Raw genomic sequence first — 17,244 nt, 5'->3', positions numbered from 1 at the left:
CAGATCTTCTTCTTCTTGTTTATACTTGCACTTTTCCTTGTCTTCTGTTGGTCTCTTTCTTAATTTCTTTCCTTTCTCATTGAGGAGTAGGTCTCTGGGGGATTCCAACCCAAAATTATCTCCATCTCCCTTCATCAAACCAGCCCATTCCCCACAGTCCCACTCCCCACAGTCATCAATGTAGTCCAAAGAATATTTAAAAGCATATTTCAAGGTCTCTCCAAAGTTAAGAACCTCCTCAGCTCCAGACTCCCCCTGGCCCCCTCCAACTTCAATCTTCAAAGACAGCGGCTTATGCTCCTGTAGGGCCTCGGGTCTCTCCATTTGTATTATTTGAGGTGCAACCGCAACCTCCTCCATTATCTTCTGCACTTGCCCAATCAGTACAGGTTCCTGAGTTGGTTCCTGAATGGTTTCTGTATCAATATTCCCTGTTTGTCCACAGTTATTAACCACAACAGTCACCAAATCCATTTTCTCATTCATCAAATCCATCTTCTCATGCATCTGTTCCAACAAGGCACTTGTCTTGCATAAAGCAAGCACCAAAACTTCCTCCCAGCTCATGTTTAGTCAAGGTCAAAAAGGACTGGTCCCACGATCTTAATCTGACAGCTGTAGAGTCCTCAAGTAGACTGCAGCAACAATTTAGCAAGCTATCTCTAGAGGAGACAATTTCTATTTGTATCCATTTTTTTTTAAGGCAAGTCCAACAAAGGGAAATTACTTTCATTTTCAGATATTTTGTTTCTTTAGAATGCAAAAGGCAACATTGGAATCAGTTTATTTCTCTTCTTTAGCTATCTGTCAAAGTATTCCATTCACAGTAAATGAACCTCTCCAACAATTTCTGTCTCTGACACCCCGTTCCCAGGTTAGAGACGGTGGAATCTTATCTTTCTTCACTCCCTCTCCTGCGGGCGTTAAACAAAGTCCCCCCCCCTTTTCTCCTGCTTCCAAGGGGGTTTCAGTAGTTATAAATGAAGGAAATTTAGACTTTTTTAACGACTTTCCAGGCTTTAGCTTACAAGGTTTTTGCTTCAGTCTATATACAAAAAGCGGAAGGCGGACTTCCTGTTTTGAACCTCCCCGCTTCGGTGCCAAATTAAGATATTTTCTTGATCCAATTTTCCGTTTCTACTCACGGGTACTTGTTTTAAATCCAATTGTCCACAGGAAAAAGTCAGCGCTCTCCGGCAATGGCTGTGCGGCTTCACTCCGTGAAAGTAGCAATCAGTTCGCAGCACCGCGCCGCTCACCCCACTTCACTCCGGAGCCCCGAAATGGGGTTCCCGTGAGTAGGGGGGCGCTCCTGGTGCCCTGCCGAACCCCACATTCCCAGGCTTCCTCCGCCTGGGATTTCTAGCGGGTCCCCACCTTCGCCGCGGCGGGACGACCCAGTTTCCACAGAGCCAGTTCCTCCGGTCGGAGGAACTCTGCCATTCGCCGATGGCGCTAACCCGGAAGTCTAATATAACCCTCAGTGTTACCCACCCCAGGTGCTATTAAAATCTGCTTAGGCTTAGGAGTAGCCGCAGTTCAAGTCCCCACATTACCAAGAGCTGAATAGGATCAGTCTCTATTCCCCACAGGAAAACAGGAACAGCAAATGTCCCACCCTACATGACTGTTGTGAGGGTGAAGAATATGAAACCTCAGTCTGGGCACAATCCAAGTGGATAGTGGCAAATGTCTTATTACACGCCACACACAGGGGGAGGGGAGTCAGAATTCAAACCCCTGACTCATCTATATTCATACACTAGAAGGTTAAAAATATAATTTGTTGTGGTTCTGGACTGTCAGGAGTTAACACTCCAGGAGGCTTCTTATCAACTGGGTGCACTGCCCACATGATCCATGCTTTGTTCCTTTGATCTGTGCTCTGTGGGGGCTGAGCTCTCTCTGGAGAGCAGTCTGTCTGGGGACGTTAGCAAGGTTGTTTCAGTTTTTGTTAAGAGGCAGTGAGCTGCGAACGTGCAGCTAGATTCTGCAGGTTTTCTTTTCTGTTATGAGTGCTACTAAATAAAGAGTTTTGGATTAGAAGCACTGGTGTCGAGCTGCGTTATTGAGGACACCACGTCGACACAGACAAGCCATTTGATGCTGCATGTGAACTCTGCTATTATCCAGCAACTGAGGAGACTGGCAGCGCACGGAGTGGAAGCGTGTGGGCGCCATTGGAAGTTTGTCGGAGTAGCAATAAATCAAATTTATTGCAGGGCCGTTGCAGCAGACTCAGTGGGTCAAAGATATATGACCCAACAAACTTTAACATAATTTCATTATGGTGACAAAAGAATAAATAATTATATTTAGTGTTAAGTAGTGCACATTTTCAGGATACGGGTGGCGCTGTGGGTTAAACCACAGAGCCTAGGACTTGCCGATCAGAAGGTCGGCGGTTCGAATCCCCGCGACGGGGTGAGCTCCCGTTGCTCTGTCCCTGCTCCTGCCAACCTAGCAGTTCGAAAGCACATCAAAGTGCAAGTAGATAAATAGGTACTGCTCCGGAGGGAAGGTAAATGGCGTTTCCGTGCACTGCTCTGGTTCGCCAGAAGTGGCTTAGTCATGCTGGCCACATGACCCGGAAGCTGTACGCCGGCTCCCTCGGCCAATAAAGCGAGATGAGCGCTGCAACCCCAGAGTCGGTCACAACTGGACCTAATGGTCAGGGGTCCCTTTAGTGCACATTTTGAATGTGTGCTGCCAGAGAGATTCCATTGGATCCCTCTCCTCCTGTCAGTGCTGGATTATTACCCCAAACCACAGATCCTCAAATGCAGCACCAGCAGCTACAACTGTGGTCACAGGAAGGTGTGCATAGATCTCTTGCCACAACCAACTATGAAGCACAGGGCCGGCCAGCCCATTAGGCAGGCTGAGGCAGCTGCCTTGGGTGGTGGAATGGCAAGAAGTGGGATCTTTCTATCCAGCCCACTTTGTGGGCACTGTTGTGTGATTCAGGTAAGGGGGGGCAGCAGTGGCAGCAGGGCAGTGGTGATGGCATCTTCCCATTTTGCAGCAAGCAGTGTAATGGGATGCCCTGCCCTTCATCAAGCATATGTTAGTTGCATTGTAGTAACTGGGTAAAAGAAGATAAAGTAAGTGCTGAAGGACAGATTGTAATGCATGTGAATGACTTGTCACCTTCCTCATTTTCAACATCAGAGCAAGAATGACCCAGAGTCCACCTATGATGAAGAAAACATGGCTTGGTGTATTTTTGACTTCTTTGTAGCAGGGTCAGACACAACTGTCAGTTCTCTGAAATGGGCACTTCTCCTCCTGGCAAGTCATCCAGATATCCAAGGTGAGAGAGGGAACAATGGGAGCCTGGGCTTCTCTTGATCTCTAGAGTGGACCGTAATTATTTAAAGGTTTCATTCACATCTAATGAGATGATAAAACAAAGAACATAAAACATCAGAAAGAGTTAAAAGTAAGTGAGCTTATGATGGAAGTTTGGGGAGACAAAGCGTTATTGAAATAAGCTGAATGCTTTTGACATACATGTATGGCATCACAGAGTTCTACAGCCCTTGTGAGCATTAACCCTTTGCATTCTGCTGGTAGCACAACACCCTACAGAATGCAGTAGGATGGTGACCCCAAAATAGGAATTTTCTAATGTTGCTCTTGTGTTGTGGAATGCCCTTCCCTCTGCCTTTCATGAAGCATTTTTGTTTTTGTTTTGGTGGATATTGTTTTTATATTGTACATAATGTACAGTGCCAGGAGATGCTTAAAACATCAAGCATACTTCCAAATTAGTAGAATAAATACATAAATGCAAGCCGCCACCCCCTCACTGCAGAGTAGTGTGTGCCGTGCACAAGGATGGCAGCAGATAAGCATGTGGCATTGGGGGCACGTTTCCTTTCCTTTCCTCAGACCCCCTCCTTGCTCCTGCATTAAAAGGTAAAGGGACCCCTGACAATTTAGTCCAGTCGTGAATGACTCTGGGGTTGCATCACTCATTTCACTTTACAGACCGAGGGAGCCGGCGTTTGTCCGCTTCCACAGACAGTTTTCTGGGTCATGTGGCCAGCATGACTAAGCCGCTTCTGGCGAAACAAGAGCAGCGCATGGAAACTCCATTTACCTTCCAGCTGGAGTGGTACCTATTTATCTACTAGCACTGCATGCTTTCGAACTGCTAGGTGGGCAGGAGCCAGGACCGAAGAACGGGAGCTCACCCCTTTGTGGGGCCTCAAACCACCGACCTTCCAATCAGCATGCCCAAGCGGCACAGTGGTTTAAACCGCAGCGCCACCCATTCCTTCATTATTGCCCCACTTTTGCACACATACATTACACCCTACTCAGCATTCAGCCTAGAAGAGTTCTGGTGGGCTCATTCACTCCTGAAATTTGCTTTGGCTGTGATAAAGGAATCTTTCCAAATATAAATGGTAGCTTAACACACAGTTAATGTAAGCCACCTTTACCTCTGCTTGGCTTAGTGGGTGATTTTCTTTTTGATAAATTCTTATTTATTCAGCCTGCAGAGGGCTGGCCAAGAGGTCCCCGGGGGGCGCCATCATTGCCCCTGCTGTGAAATAAGTACCTGAGCCTCATCCCTGCCTCTCCTTGCTCCATTACATGAGTGATGTTAGCCAAAGATCAAGCTGGAAAAGGAGGATTGGTGAAACAGAGTGGGAAATATTGAGGGCTGAGGGGTGGAGGATTTAAAAAAAAAAATGTGTAAAACAGACAGCCTTGGATCACAGACCTTCAGCAAATCCAGCCAGCTCTGGTAACCAGAAACAGCTGAGATGAGGTTTGCTTTCAACCTTTTCACACCTGGGATCTAGAGCGGGGAAGAACCATGTACACTGACTTGAGCTCCTTGGAGTAAAAAATGGGCTATAAAGATAAGAAACTGAGGCTCGTTCCCAGACCCTTTTGGAAAATAAATGTCCATCTGAAATAAAATGCAGTATTCAAAATAAACCTTCTGTTTCCGTCATTTTCTTCAGATAAAGTCCACAAGGAGATAGAAGATGCTTTGGGTTCTTCTCACACAATCTGCTATCAAGATAAGAAGAAACTGCCCTACACCAATGCTGTTATTCATGAAATACAGCGCTTTAAATATGCCTTATTTTTCGGGATCGCCAGGAAATGTTCAAAGGATGTGAAGCTGTGTGGTTTTCTCATTCCCAAGGTAAAGAAGTGTGGCAAACTGCACTCCTGTATCTCAAGAGCAAAGAGAATCCTAGGGTAACATATTGAGAGATGCATAAAGCCATAGAGGAACTTGCTGTGTAGTCAAAAACTTGAAGGGCAGGAAAAGGGCAGCAAGAGCAGGAGCTCCATCTGTAGACATGTTTCACCACTGGCTAGTGCTGTTCTATTGGGAATGTGAGGCGATGAGGAGATTTCACCCCTCCCATATCCAAGAATCTGCTGATGAGTCTGGTGATTTTCCAGAGAGGAGGGGCGGTGTTCTGCTCTCTACTTATTCCGCTCCAGCCTAACATCAGTCAGTCAGTCAGTCAGTCAGTGTGTCGGAGAGAGAGAGACTGAGTGTTAGAGATTGTGTGTATAGATAAGGTTGCTGCAGCTGCAGACACTCAGTGCAGTTCAGCATTCATTTATGCTTAAACCTCACTTAGCTCTGTATAAAGTTGTGTATTATAGTTGTAGATAGAATAAAGAAGATATTCTACAGAGCTGCTCTCCGAGTCGTTTATGCTCTGCTATACTCTGCTATACTCTGCTGTGCGACGACTGTCTTCTTGTGGGAGTGAATCCGGTGCTCACAACTCTAAGCTGTGAGTCCATAGCACTTTGACCTGTTCCTGCACAGAAGGTGGTCTCTGGAAGTGCTACCCAGCTCGCCTAGCCCAGTCGGGGCTGAAGTGGATGAGTCCAGTTTGTGGCACTGGCTCAAGGGCGATGCTGACAGGCAGGGGAGGAACACTCAGTGGCTAGAGGTCATCTTCTGGGTTCCTTTTAAAAGAGGGATACGGAAAAGGAGGTCACCCTGTGTTTCTGCCTGTACAAGTAGCTTATTAATTGGGGGGGGGGTTGGGAATGAATCTGGCCTTTGGTAAATGTGCATTACACACACACACACACACACACACACACACACAAACCCTAGTCAGTTTGAATTCAGTTTGAATTCTTCAAAGATTAGTTATGGAACAGTGAGGAACAATCCAGAAATGTATTGGTCTGAGTGCCAATCATTTGTTTCTTCTTTGCAGGGAACTTATATTATTCCTGATTTCCGCTCTGTTCTTGTTGATCCCACAAGATGGGAGACACCTGCAGTGTTCAACCCAAACCATTTCTTGAACAAGGATGGACAATATGTGGCTAGAGAAGAGTTTCTGGCGTTTGGTGCAGGTAAATCCAAAAGTCCAAGCTATGTTGTGATCTGAAAAAAGATAAAGGTAAAGGACCCCTGACAGTTAAGTCCAGTCGCGAACGACTCTGGGGTTGTGGCGCTCATCTCGCTTTACTGACCGAGGGAGCTGATGTTTGTCTGCAGACAGTTTTTCTGGGTCATGTGGCCAGCATGACTAAGCCATTTCTGGCAAAACCAGAGCAGTGCACAGAAATGCTGTTTACCTTCCCTCCGGAGTGGTACCTATTTATCTACTTGCACTTTGACATGCTTTCGAACTTCTAGGTTGGCAGGAGCTGGGACTGAGCAATGGGAGCTCACTCAGTCACGTGGATTTGAACTGCGACCTTCTGATCGGCAAGCCATCCATGCCCCTGTAGGCATCTGTAGGCATGCTTATTGGTCTGCTTCCAGAAAATGGCAACAGTAACATGAGGGGCAGAGCAGTCTTCTACATACCAGTCATGAGTCTGATTCCACTAGGTTTCAGTAGTGGCTATTGGGTCATATTTGCCATCCTGTATTAATGGTTCAAATTTGTTTTAGTTTTCCATGTTCTGTGTGTTAGTATAGAGATAATCAAAACCATGAGCCCTTTCCTTCCACTTGCTTCCTTCTTGTAATTTCCTGCCCTTATTATGTCATATTTTGTAGAGTGTTTTATAGCTACAAAGTAATGAACCCTGGAAAGTAAGCTATTATTCACTTGCTGCCTTTCCCTTGTCTCATCCTCAGGGTCTCGCATGTGTTTGGGTATGCTGCTGGCAAATACTGAAATTTTCATCTTCCTGACAAGCCTGCTGAGGGCATTTCGCTTCCAGCTGCCGGAAGGAGTGAAAGAACTCAATAAAGAGGCTTTACTGGGGGCTACAGCACATCCCCATCCTTATAAACTCTGTGCAGTTCCCCGCTGCAATGCATAATAAAATATGAAAGTACATGGGGCTGCACCTCTGCTTCCTCTGCTTACCCTTTGTCACTCCTGACACATAGAGTTTCCCCTTCCCATCTCATGCAACTATTGTGGTCTCTCTTCACCTTCCCAGCTCCATTTCTGAGGCTTCTTCTCTCTTTTTCTCTGCAGCTCTGCTTTGTGCCCATTTTCACCGTCACCCCATCTCCTCCTATTCTTCAAGCTCTTTCATGCCCCTTTCATCTTCCATCCTATCCATGCCTCCTAATCCCTCAATTCTTTTCAACTCCTTTGCATCCCCATTCCTACCCTCACTACTTTTCCCCCTTCCCCCTTTTTCCTCAACACCTATATAATGAACAGCCTCCTTTCAGCACACTCCCCGTGCCAATATATGTGACTGTATCTTTAAGATGAGTAGAATCCCATCTGCTTTTTAATAAAAATATCTCTTCCAAATCACTACACTGAATCTGGAACTTCATTTTGGGGGCAAAACTCATGGGATCAGGAGTGAAATACGTTGTGTGGAGGCACTGTGGGATATTTGATGACTTCACATCCTTTATCACTCTCCCATGTGGCTGCTAAGAAATGGAAGAGGGAGAATTTTAGAGCAGCCATTCCTCCAACTTCCGCTATTCTTTCTTTCAACCACAGAAGTTAAGAGTAATATGGAGGTGGAGGGACACCAAGACCACTGTGGTTTAAAACAACAGCAGAGGTTTGAGTAAAGCAAGGATGGAGGGATCCTGAGCAATTGTTATTCATTTATTTTTAAAAACTGTTTTAACAAGGAGAAACAGCAGAGATGGGTAGTACATAGAGGTGTACACTAAAACACCAACACAACATAGACTTTCTAACTCCCTTCTTGCTTTATTCAAACCTTATTTTAAGCTGCCACTCCCCACCCCACACCCCAATGTGCAGAGACTGACCCATCTCTGGAACCTACCCAAGCTGGGTCGGTCCAGTAACTCAAAGAGCAAACTTCTTTATAACAATATAATAAAGTTATATTAAAAGAAGGCTACGGGGTTTTTTTTTTGGAAGGGACGCGGGTGGCGCTGTGGATAAAACCTCAGTGCCTAGGACTTGCCGATCGTATGGTCGGCGGTTCGAATCCCCGCGGCGGGGTGCGCTCCCGTTGCTCGGTCCCAGCGCCTGCCAACCTAGTAGTTCGAAATCACATCAAAGTGCAAGTAGATAAATAGGGACCGCTTACTAGCGGGAAGGTAAACGGCGTTTCCGTGTGCGGCTCTGGCTCGCTTGTTTATTCACAAGCCAGAACAGAACTGAACTAAAGGGTTCAGTCAGCCTGCTTATATAGAGCTCCAGAACAACCTTACTGTAACAACTTTCTAAAACTATCCAATCACTGAACGTCACTTTCGATCCTTCATTTGCACAACTATCTACAGTATCCCCCTGCTGGCCCAGGGTGAGAACTTCAGTACATAACAAGATAATTATACGGTCAGTCTGTGAGGACTTAGAAAAGGATGCTGTGATTACTAAGAACAGGCATGGGTTTCTCAGAAATAAGTCATGCCAGACCAATCTGATTTCTTTCTTTTTCTTTCTTTCTTTTTTAATTTTTAATTTTTTTAATTTTCCATTCTTTATAATCACACTTTCATCCAGGGATGTCGAATAACTTACAAATAAAATCATTCAATCGAAAATCTAACAATAACATGCATCAAAATCCTCCTCCTATTAGTTATACGTAACAGTATATACTTTTGTCCATACTCATTTATCCTATTTTTCCCCCTTCCTCCCTCCCCTTTAACCCCTCCCCCCAACACGTGTTCTCTCTTCAGATCTTTAACCATGTGCACAGATTATTCATTCTAATTTGGATGCTTGGGTTGGCTTCCCCCCGTGCTATCCAATTCCTATAACTTGTCCATTTATTCAAAATCTTTTGACATTTGTTTTCCCATGTATCTTCCGTCATTACCTGTTCAAATATGTCAGATTGTATATAGTCAAAAACATAGTCATTCCATTTTTCCATTGTCCATTTATCCTTTTCTTTCCATCCTAATGCAATAACAAGCATACCAGCTAAGATCATAATTTTATACCAATCTTGCTCTTTTCTTTCTATTTTACTATTCCCCAGTATTCCTGAGATAAACATTTCTCTATTGCCTTCTATCTTAACCTGAAATACTTCAGAAATAACCTTTATAATCTTTTGTCAATATTGCTTTACACAAATACACTCCCACCACATATGTGCATATACCCCTAACTCTTGACAACAATGCCAACACTTAGGACTCAATCCTTTAACTATACACGCCAGTTGCGCTGGGGTTCTATACCATTTCAATAGGAATTTCCTACTTAATTCTTTATATTTATCCATTTTTATTTTATCTATACTCTTCATCATCTCTTGGACCGTATTCAAATGAAACAGCCCTTCCCGCTCCCATTTATTCTGAAATACCCTAATCATCCTTTCCTTATTTCTTATCATTAATTTATATATCAAGCCTGCTATCCCTTTCTCTGTTATTTGTCTTTTGTTACGTATTTCATCAATTACTGATCCTGAACTCATCATATCCTTTATTTTTTCTGCTTCTATTCATTTATATAGCCCTTGCGCTTTCAACCAATATTGTTTTCCTACCAAAATGCTATTTTTTGTCCTTAACTTCCCGTCTTCATCTAACAGATCTTTTAATTTATTAAATCCATGTTCTTCTAATTTCTTCCACCAACCAGGATCTGTTAATATCTGTTAATATTTAACGCTGTGTTGTTTTTAACACTTGATTGGAGGTCGCCCAGAGTGGCTGGGGATGCTCAGCCAGATGGGCGAGGTATAAATAATAAATTATATTATTATTATTATTATTATTATCATCATACATACATACATACATACCCATCTGGGTGGCTCCCAACACAATAAAAACACAATAAAACATCAAACATTAAAAACGTCCCTAAACAGGGCTGCCTTCAGATGTCTTCTAAAAGTCAGTTTTTTATTTATTTGACATCTGATGGGAGGGTGTTCCACAGGGCAGGCGCCACTACCGAGAAGGGCCCTTTGCCTGGTATACAACTACCCTAAATTTGATCCAGAAGACTCTTATGTTCTTATGTTAATTTCAGATAAAATGAGCAAGTCAGGGCAGAACATCATATTCAGTGGAAAGGAAGGAGAGAGAGATGTGCCGGTCCCTGTTTTATTATGTCCTGCAGTGGGGAATAGCACAGATTTTATAAGGATGAGGGTTCATTGCAACCCTTGGTACAGGGTCTTGATTAAGTTCTTTCACTCCTTCTGGCAGCCGGAAGCTGAATGTCCTCAGCAGGCTGGTCAGGAAGATGAAGATTTCAATCTTTGCCAGCTGCATTCCCAAACATATGCGAGACCCTGAAGAGGAGACATGGGAAAATCAGCAACTGAGTAATAACTTACTTTCCAGTCGGGGGGGGGGGGGTTTCAGCTGGAACTCACTGGATCTCAGTTCCAGCATCTCTGAGGTGGGCATCACTGCCATTCTAAGAGAACGAGGGAGGTTCACAGTGAGTTCCAGCACCTCTTTTTCTAGAAAAATTGCACTGTCTCCAGATATCATTATTTTATAACTTTGAAATACTCCACATAATATTTTGTAAAACCAAGCCCAACTACTAGTCGTAGCTTCATAGAATCGTAGAGTTGGAAGGAGTTGGGTCAAGGAAATAATCAGGACTCCTGTCTCCTTTAGAGCTCAAAGGAGGGATAGGGCAGGGTGGTGGCAAAGTCTGAGATGCTTCAGGTTGGTGGTGGTGAAGACCCTGAAAGTGTATGTGCATCTGCAGAGTCACCATCACCAACCCAGAGCTTCCCCAAAGTTGCCACTTCCTTTCTCATTCCTGTTCTGGTGAGTCACAGGGCCACTGCTCCTGCAAGAGTGCTGTCTACTTTCTCTTGCATGTGCTGATTATGATGTCATTTCCTGTGAGCAGCCCAATATGCATGTCTACACATCAAAACATAGCTTGGTCTTCTGCATTCACCTGCACCAAATGGCAGGTATTCTTCTCGAGCCACATATTGTCCATCCTTGTCCAAGAAATGATTTGGGTTGAACTCTGCAGGTGTCTCCCATCGTGTGGGATCAAGGAGAACAGAGCGCAGGTCAGGAAAGATACCAGTCGTCTGTAAAGAAGAAACCATTGTCATTGAATACACTAAGATCAACACATTTCTGAAATGTCCTTTAATATGCCAGGGGAGGGAAGTCATTTACCAGTGGCCAGATTCATCCTCAGCTTTTCTCCCTATTAAAACCTACCTGTATAGCCAGGAGAAGAATGGCCTCCTTCTCTCCACCCCTCTTTTCAAAGGAAAGCCCAACATCTAGACTGAGACCTCTGGCCAATAACAGCCATCCATCAGGGCGACCAAGGCTGATTCAGTTCTAAAACTTCTTCTGAACTCAGTATCACTGTTTGTGTATTTCCTCCTGGTCAAGTACCAACGTTATTAGAGGAAACACAAAATTGCAGTATTTTAAGCATATAAATATTTGAATTTACCGTATTTTTCACACCGTACTTTCCTCCTAGAAAGTAAGGGGAAATGTCTGTGAGTGTTATGGAGCGAATGCCTACGGATGGCGGGGGGATCTGCTGCAGTCGTGAGCAGAAGATCCATGGTTCCCCTTCCTTCCCTCCTCCATGGCTCGCTTTGAAACAGCAAAGCGGGAGAAGAGCCGCTGAGTGAGGAGGAGAGAGAGACAGGGAACCTGCTTGCTTTAAAGGAGCAAAGCGGGAGGGGAGAGGAGAGGAGCCGCTTACACGAGTGTAAGCGGTTCCTGTCCGGTTGGCTCCTTTAAAGCAAGCAGGCTCTCTGTCCCTCTCTCCTCCCCACTCGCTAAATAACAGCAAAGATTTTTCAAGCGGGCTCTCTCTCTCCTCCCCACTCGCTAAATAGCAGCAAAGATTTTTCAAGCGGGCTCTCTGTCTCTCTCTCCTCCCCACTCGCTAAATAGCAGCAAAGATTTTTCAAGCAGGCTCTCTGTCTCTGTCTCCTCCCCACTCGCTAAATAGCAGCAATGTTTTTTCAAGCAGGCTCTCTGTCTCTCTCTTCTCCCCACTCGCTAAATAGCAGCAAAGATTTTTCAAGCAGGTTCTCTGTCTCTCCCTCCTCCCCACTCGCTAAATAGCAGCAACGTTTTTTCAAGCAGGCTCTCTGTCTCTCTCTCCTCCCCACTCCTCTTATAAGAGCCTTCTCCTCTTATACCCCTCTTCTGCATTATTAACAGCATCCTTCTCCACCCACCCCATGCGTGTTCCTTGTCCCTTGAGTGCTTTTCCTTCCCTCCCCACTTAAAACATGGTTACAAAGCACGAATCCACACAGATCCTCAGGATTTTTGCACTGGGTCACCCCAAATTCACCATCAGATCACATAGCATGTCCATGGCTACAGCTTGCACCAAAAAAATCACGCACCCACTGTTGCCTGGGGCTGCAGTGGTGCAAAAACGTGGTTACAAAGCACGGATCCACATGGATCCTCAGGATTTTTGCATTGGGCTACCCCAAACTCACCGTAAGATCACATGTCTGTGGCCACAGCATGAACCACAAAAATCATACATCCACTGTTTCGTTTAGATTTTTTTTTTCTTGTTTTCCTCCTCTAAAAACTATGTGCGTGTTATGGTTGGGAGCGTGTTATAGAGCAAAAAATACGGTATGTATTTCATTTAGGGAAGCCTGGCGGAAAAAGAAAACCTCAAATCAATAAATACAACTATGTGTTTGTGTGTGTGGAGACTATGTGATGTCATGTATTTATGAGCATTTTGGAAACATGATAACTTTGAACAATTATTGTTGTTGTGATTGTGCAGGTGTATGATATGGGGTATCCTCATAAATCTCTGGGTCCAGCAACACTTCCACGTGTGCCTGTCTTAAAATCAGCAGAGTGATCAATCAGTGCGGCCTCCTTGGAAACACATTTGAAGGGCTGGTTGCACACGAAAGGCAATAAAACATTCATGGAAACAAGAAAGATCAATCAAGTAAGTTGTTTACTTGAGCAGGATGTAAAATGCGTAACGGTTTCATTTTACAAGCACTTCCAGGCACGCCTGGAAGAAGCGGACTATTTGGATCCCTTCCAGTCAGGATTCAGGCCTCATCATGGGACTGAAACTGCCTTGGTTGTGCTGGTTGATGATCTCCAGCAGGCTAGAGACAAAGGTGAGAGCTTTTTCTAGTTCTGCTGGATCTCTCAGCAGCTTTTGACACCATCGACCATAACATCCTTCTGGACTGTCTAGAGGGGCTGGGAGCTGGGGGCACTGTTATACAGTGGTTCCGCTCCTTTCTCCTGGGCCGTGTTCAAAACGTGGGGTTGGGGGATGAGTGTTCAGACCCCTGGGCTCTCTCTTGTGGGGTGCCTCAGGGTTCTGTCCTCTCCCCCATGCTTTTTAACAACTACATGCAGCCGCTGGGAGAGATCATCAGGGGGTTGGGTCTGGGTGTTCATCAATATGCAGATGATACCCAGCTCTACCTCTCTTTCAAATCAGAATCAGTGAAGGCGGTGAAGGTCCTGTGTGAGTGTCTGGAGGTGGTTGGAGGATGGATGGCAGCTAACAGATTGAGGTTGAATCGTGACAAGACAGAAGTACTGTTTTGGGGGGACAGGAGGCGGGCAGGTGTGGAGGACTCCCAGTTGTGCAGCTGGGAGTTATTTTGGACTCACAGCTGTCCATGGAGGCGCAGGTCAGTTCTGTGTCCAGGGCAGCTGTTTACCAGCTCCATCTGGTACACAGGCTGAGACCCTACCTGCCCACAGACTGCCTCACCAGAGGCATGCTCTAGTTATCTCTCACTTGGACTACTGCAATTCACTCTGTGTGGGGCTACCTTTGAAGGTGACCTGGAAACTACAACTAATCCAGAATGCTCTCTGATACTTCAGGTTCTCAAATGAAACTGGGAATGAAAGATGAGGCAGCAATGCAAAGAAACTGGGCAGGGACCTAAGAGTTTTGGATGCAGAGCAGACTCTCCTTGTTGTGTGTAATGTTGCTGAACAGCTCAGAAGAGTGTGCAAATGAGAACCTGAAGTAAGTTGCTGTTTCTCTCTTTCCCTGGCCAGGAGATGGAAGGAGCAAGGAATGAAAATGTGAATAAAGATTTGATTATTTTTTTAAGTGTGATGGTTGGTGGGAAAGGCTTTCATCTGGGAATTCAGAACTCTGCATTACAGAGTCAGATGGCTTAAGGGTTTTTGTGACAGTCCCAGCATTTTCAGAGCAGTTGAAGAGTATGCAGGAATACCTGTTCTCCAACCACCATCTCAAACACCTTTGCTAAGAAAGGTGTGTTGGCAGCCCGTCTATAGTTGTTACACTCCATTGGGTCTAGAGTGGGATTTTTGAGAAGTGGAACACCACCGCCTCTTTAAGTGCAACAGGCACCACTCCATCACACTACCACACCTCTGATCGATCCAGTCACCCCGCCCAGCATTCTTAATCCAAGTTGTTCATAAACTAAGCTGTTCTTAAACCAAGGTGCCACTGTAATAGAATAATAATCATAGAATTGTAGAGTTGTAGAGTTGAAAGGGGCAACAAGGGTCAATGCAGGAATTTTTTGCCCAACATGGGGCTCAAACCCACAACCCTGAGATTATTAATTGGAATTGATTCCACAATACTGGGCCTGACAATTTGTAGGACACCTCAGCTGGCACAGTCTCAATAGCAGCATCTAAATTGCTGCAGAGCCAAACAACTTTATCCTTGAAATGTTTAGCTATCCAGTTACAGCTAGTCACCATGTGTTCAGGAGATCCACCTCGCCAGTCACAAGTTACTAACCTCTGGATGACACAGAATAACTCTGCTCAATGGTTCCCCGAGGATGTAATGGAGGCAGCAAAGTAGGATAAAACCTCTGCCCTTGCCACCACATTGTAGGCCCTATTACGAGCCAGAACATGTGCTTCGGCAGCTCATAAGTGAGGTTTACGCCACTTATGATCCAGCCCTATATGCTCTTGATATACAAGAATGCAGCTGTTACCTTGGGAATAAGAGAACCATGTATCTTCACATCCTTTGCCGTTTGCCTGGGAATTCCACTTACAAAGGCATATTTAAAGCGCTGCATTTCATGAATCACAGCATTGGTGTAGGGCAGTTTCTTCTTATCTTGGTAGCACATTGAATGAGAAGAACCTATAACATTTTTTATCTCCTTGTGAACTTTATCTGAAGAAAATGATGGAAATGTATTGTTTATTTTGACAAGAACATTTTTTTCCAGGATATTTATTTACCATGAAATTATTCTAAGAAGATATATGAATGAATCCCAGTTTATAGCTCATTTATATTATTATATTATTTATTGCATTTATAGCCCATATTTTCCTCCAAGGACTTCAATGCAATATACATGGTTCTTCCACTCTTTTTAAACCTCATTAGTAACCTGGGACAATAGGTTAATCTGAAAAATACGGACTAGTCTAAGGCCACCCAGAGGGTTTCATAGCTGTACTAGAATTTGAACCTGGGTTTTCTCAATCCTAGTTTGACATTCTAACTGCTACTTCCACTGGTGGGTCAAGGTGGCTGCACTACCAGGATTTTTCCCGACCTAAAGTGGGTTGCAACACCAGCACTGCCACCTTATAAATATCTGGTAAAAAATTAAGGAGTGCTCCTCCAAAAACATTTTTCAGCTAAAGGTGAGTTCCTAGGTCTGGAAAGTTGGAAAATTCCCTAATCTCAGCTGCTACTTATATTTGGAAAGATATCATGGCCAACCAAAATGTCACAAGGGATTGAGCAGGTCTACCAGAATTCTTCCAAGCTGGATGTTAAGCAAAGCGGAAGGGCAGGGAGTAAGAAAAAACATGACTTCATTAAGTCATAATCTGTGCATTGGTCAACATTTCATTTTGGTTGCAGAGTTTTAGAAGGGGAATGGCTTGGGGGTTGTCATGAAGGGAGCCTGGATTTCTGGATTCACCATGACATCACTGGCAAAAACATTCATCTCTTTCTCTCCCTTCCTTTGACCATCCCAGTCTTCAAATTGTCCTCCCTCTATTTGCAAAGCCACTCTTCTCTCCTTCAGAAAAACTTTGATGAATTCACTTTAGTCTAACAACAGGGGCACATTCTTGTCCCTGACCCTCTCCTATGAATTTAATTATAAATTGAGACCCTCCATCTCTTATTGTCCCAGTAATCATAGACTGGAAGTATTCTATGGGCATGGGGTGTTCAGGGCAAATTAGTTTTTTACTTCTACCACACTGCTGAGTTTGATTATAAGTTCCAGAATCTGTATAAGGAAACATTTGTGAAGAAGAATGATCTTCCATGAGATGTAAGTCAAAAACATTTAGCTTATTTCAATATGCTCTTGTCTTTTGGCTCCCATTGCGCACGTCTCCCTCTCTCACCTTGGATATCTGGATGATTTGCCAGGAGGAGAAGTGCCCATTTCAGAGAAATGGCGGTTGTTTCTGTCCCTGCTACAAAGAAGTCAAAAATGCACTGGGCCAGGTTGTCTTCATTAAACGTAGACGCTGGATCATTCCTGTTCTGGTGCTGAAAATAAGAAAGGTGACATGTCATTTATATGCCTTATAGTCTGTTCTCCATCACTTACTTTAGCTTCTTTTGCCAACTTTTTGCCCTGTGAGCATTTGAATATATTTGAGTCTCTTTCATTGAGTAGATCAGTGCTTTCCAAACTGTGTGTCACAACATGTTAGTGTGTCAACTACAGTGTGTAGTTGTGTCGTGTGGATGCTCCCTGAGTTCCTCCTAGGGTTGGAAAGGGGTTCGTTTAACCTCCGGTTTGCTAGTAAAACTGAATTACTCTGTCGTAAAATGATGCATATCTAAAAAGTGTGTCATCAACATGAAAAGTTTGAGAGGTTCTGTTGTAGATTATTGT

The 17,244-nt window shown here is 44.4% G+C and overlaps 2 protein-coding genes across 2 annotated transcripts in view; one reads left to right on the top strand and one right to left on the bottom strand.

The window, feature by feature from the left end:
- LOC308478401 (cytochrome P450 2J4-like) overlaps positions 1-7,679 on the top strand; it is a 439,957-nt gene extending 432,278 nt beyond the window's left edge. Inside the window, exons 6-9 of the mRNA XM_081008097.1 lie at positions 3,172-3,313; positions 4,983-5,170; positions 6,219-6,360; positions 7,097-7,679. Coding sequence (XP_080864223.1) covers positions 3,172-3,313; positions 4,983-5,170; positions 6,219-6,360; positions 7,097-7,284 — 660 coding nt within the window. The 3' untranslated portion in view covers positions 7,285-7,679. The remainder of the gene's footprint in view (positions 1-3,171; positions 3,314-4,982; positions 5,171-6,218; positions 6,361-7,096) is intronic.
- A 2,799-nt stretch (positions 7,680-10,478) lies between these two features.
- Positions 10,479-17,244, bottom strand: part of LOC308477633 (cytochrome P450 2A12-like) — an 18,980-nt gene continuing 12,214 nt past the window's right edge. The window contains exons 5-8 of the mRNA XM_081006364.1: positions 16,745-16,907; positions 15,352-15,539; positions 11,313-11,454; positions 10,479-10,683 (exon numbers count right to left, since the gene is read on the bottom strand). Coding sequence (XP_080862490.1) covers positions 10,496-10,683; positions 11,313-11,454; positions 15,352-15,539; positions 16,745-16,907 — 681 coding nt within the window. The 3' untranslated portion in view covers positions 10,479-10,495. The remainder of the gene's footprint in view (positions 10,684-11,312; positions 11,455-15,351; positions 15,540-16,744; positions 16,908-17,244) is intronic.

Source organism: Podarcis pityusensis (assembly GCF_964106645.2).
Source record: "Podarcis pityusensis genome assembly, chromosome: 5".
Classification (NCBI taxonomy): domain Eukaryota; kingdom Metazoa; phylum Chordata; class Lepidosauria; order Squamata; family Lacertidae; genus Podarcis; species Podarcis pityusensis.
Note: the sequence above shows the minus strand (reverse complement) of the source record. Positions and strands in the feature narration are given on the sequence as shown.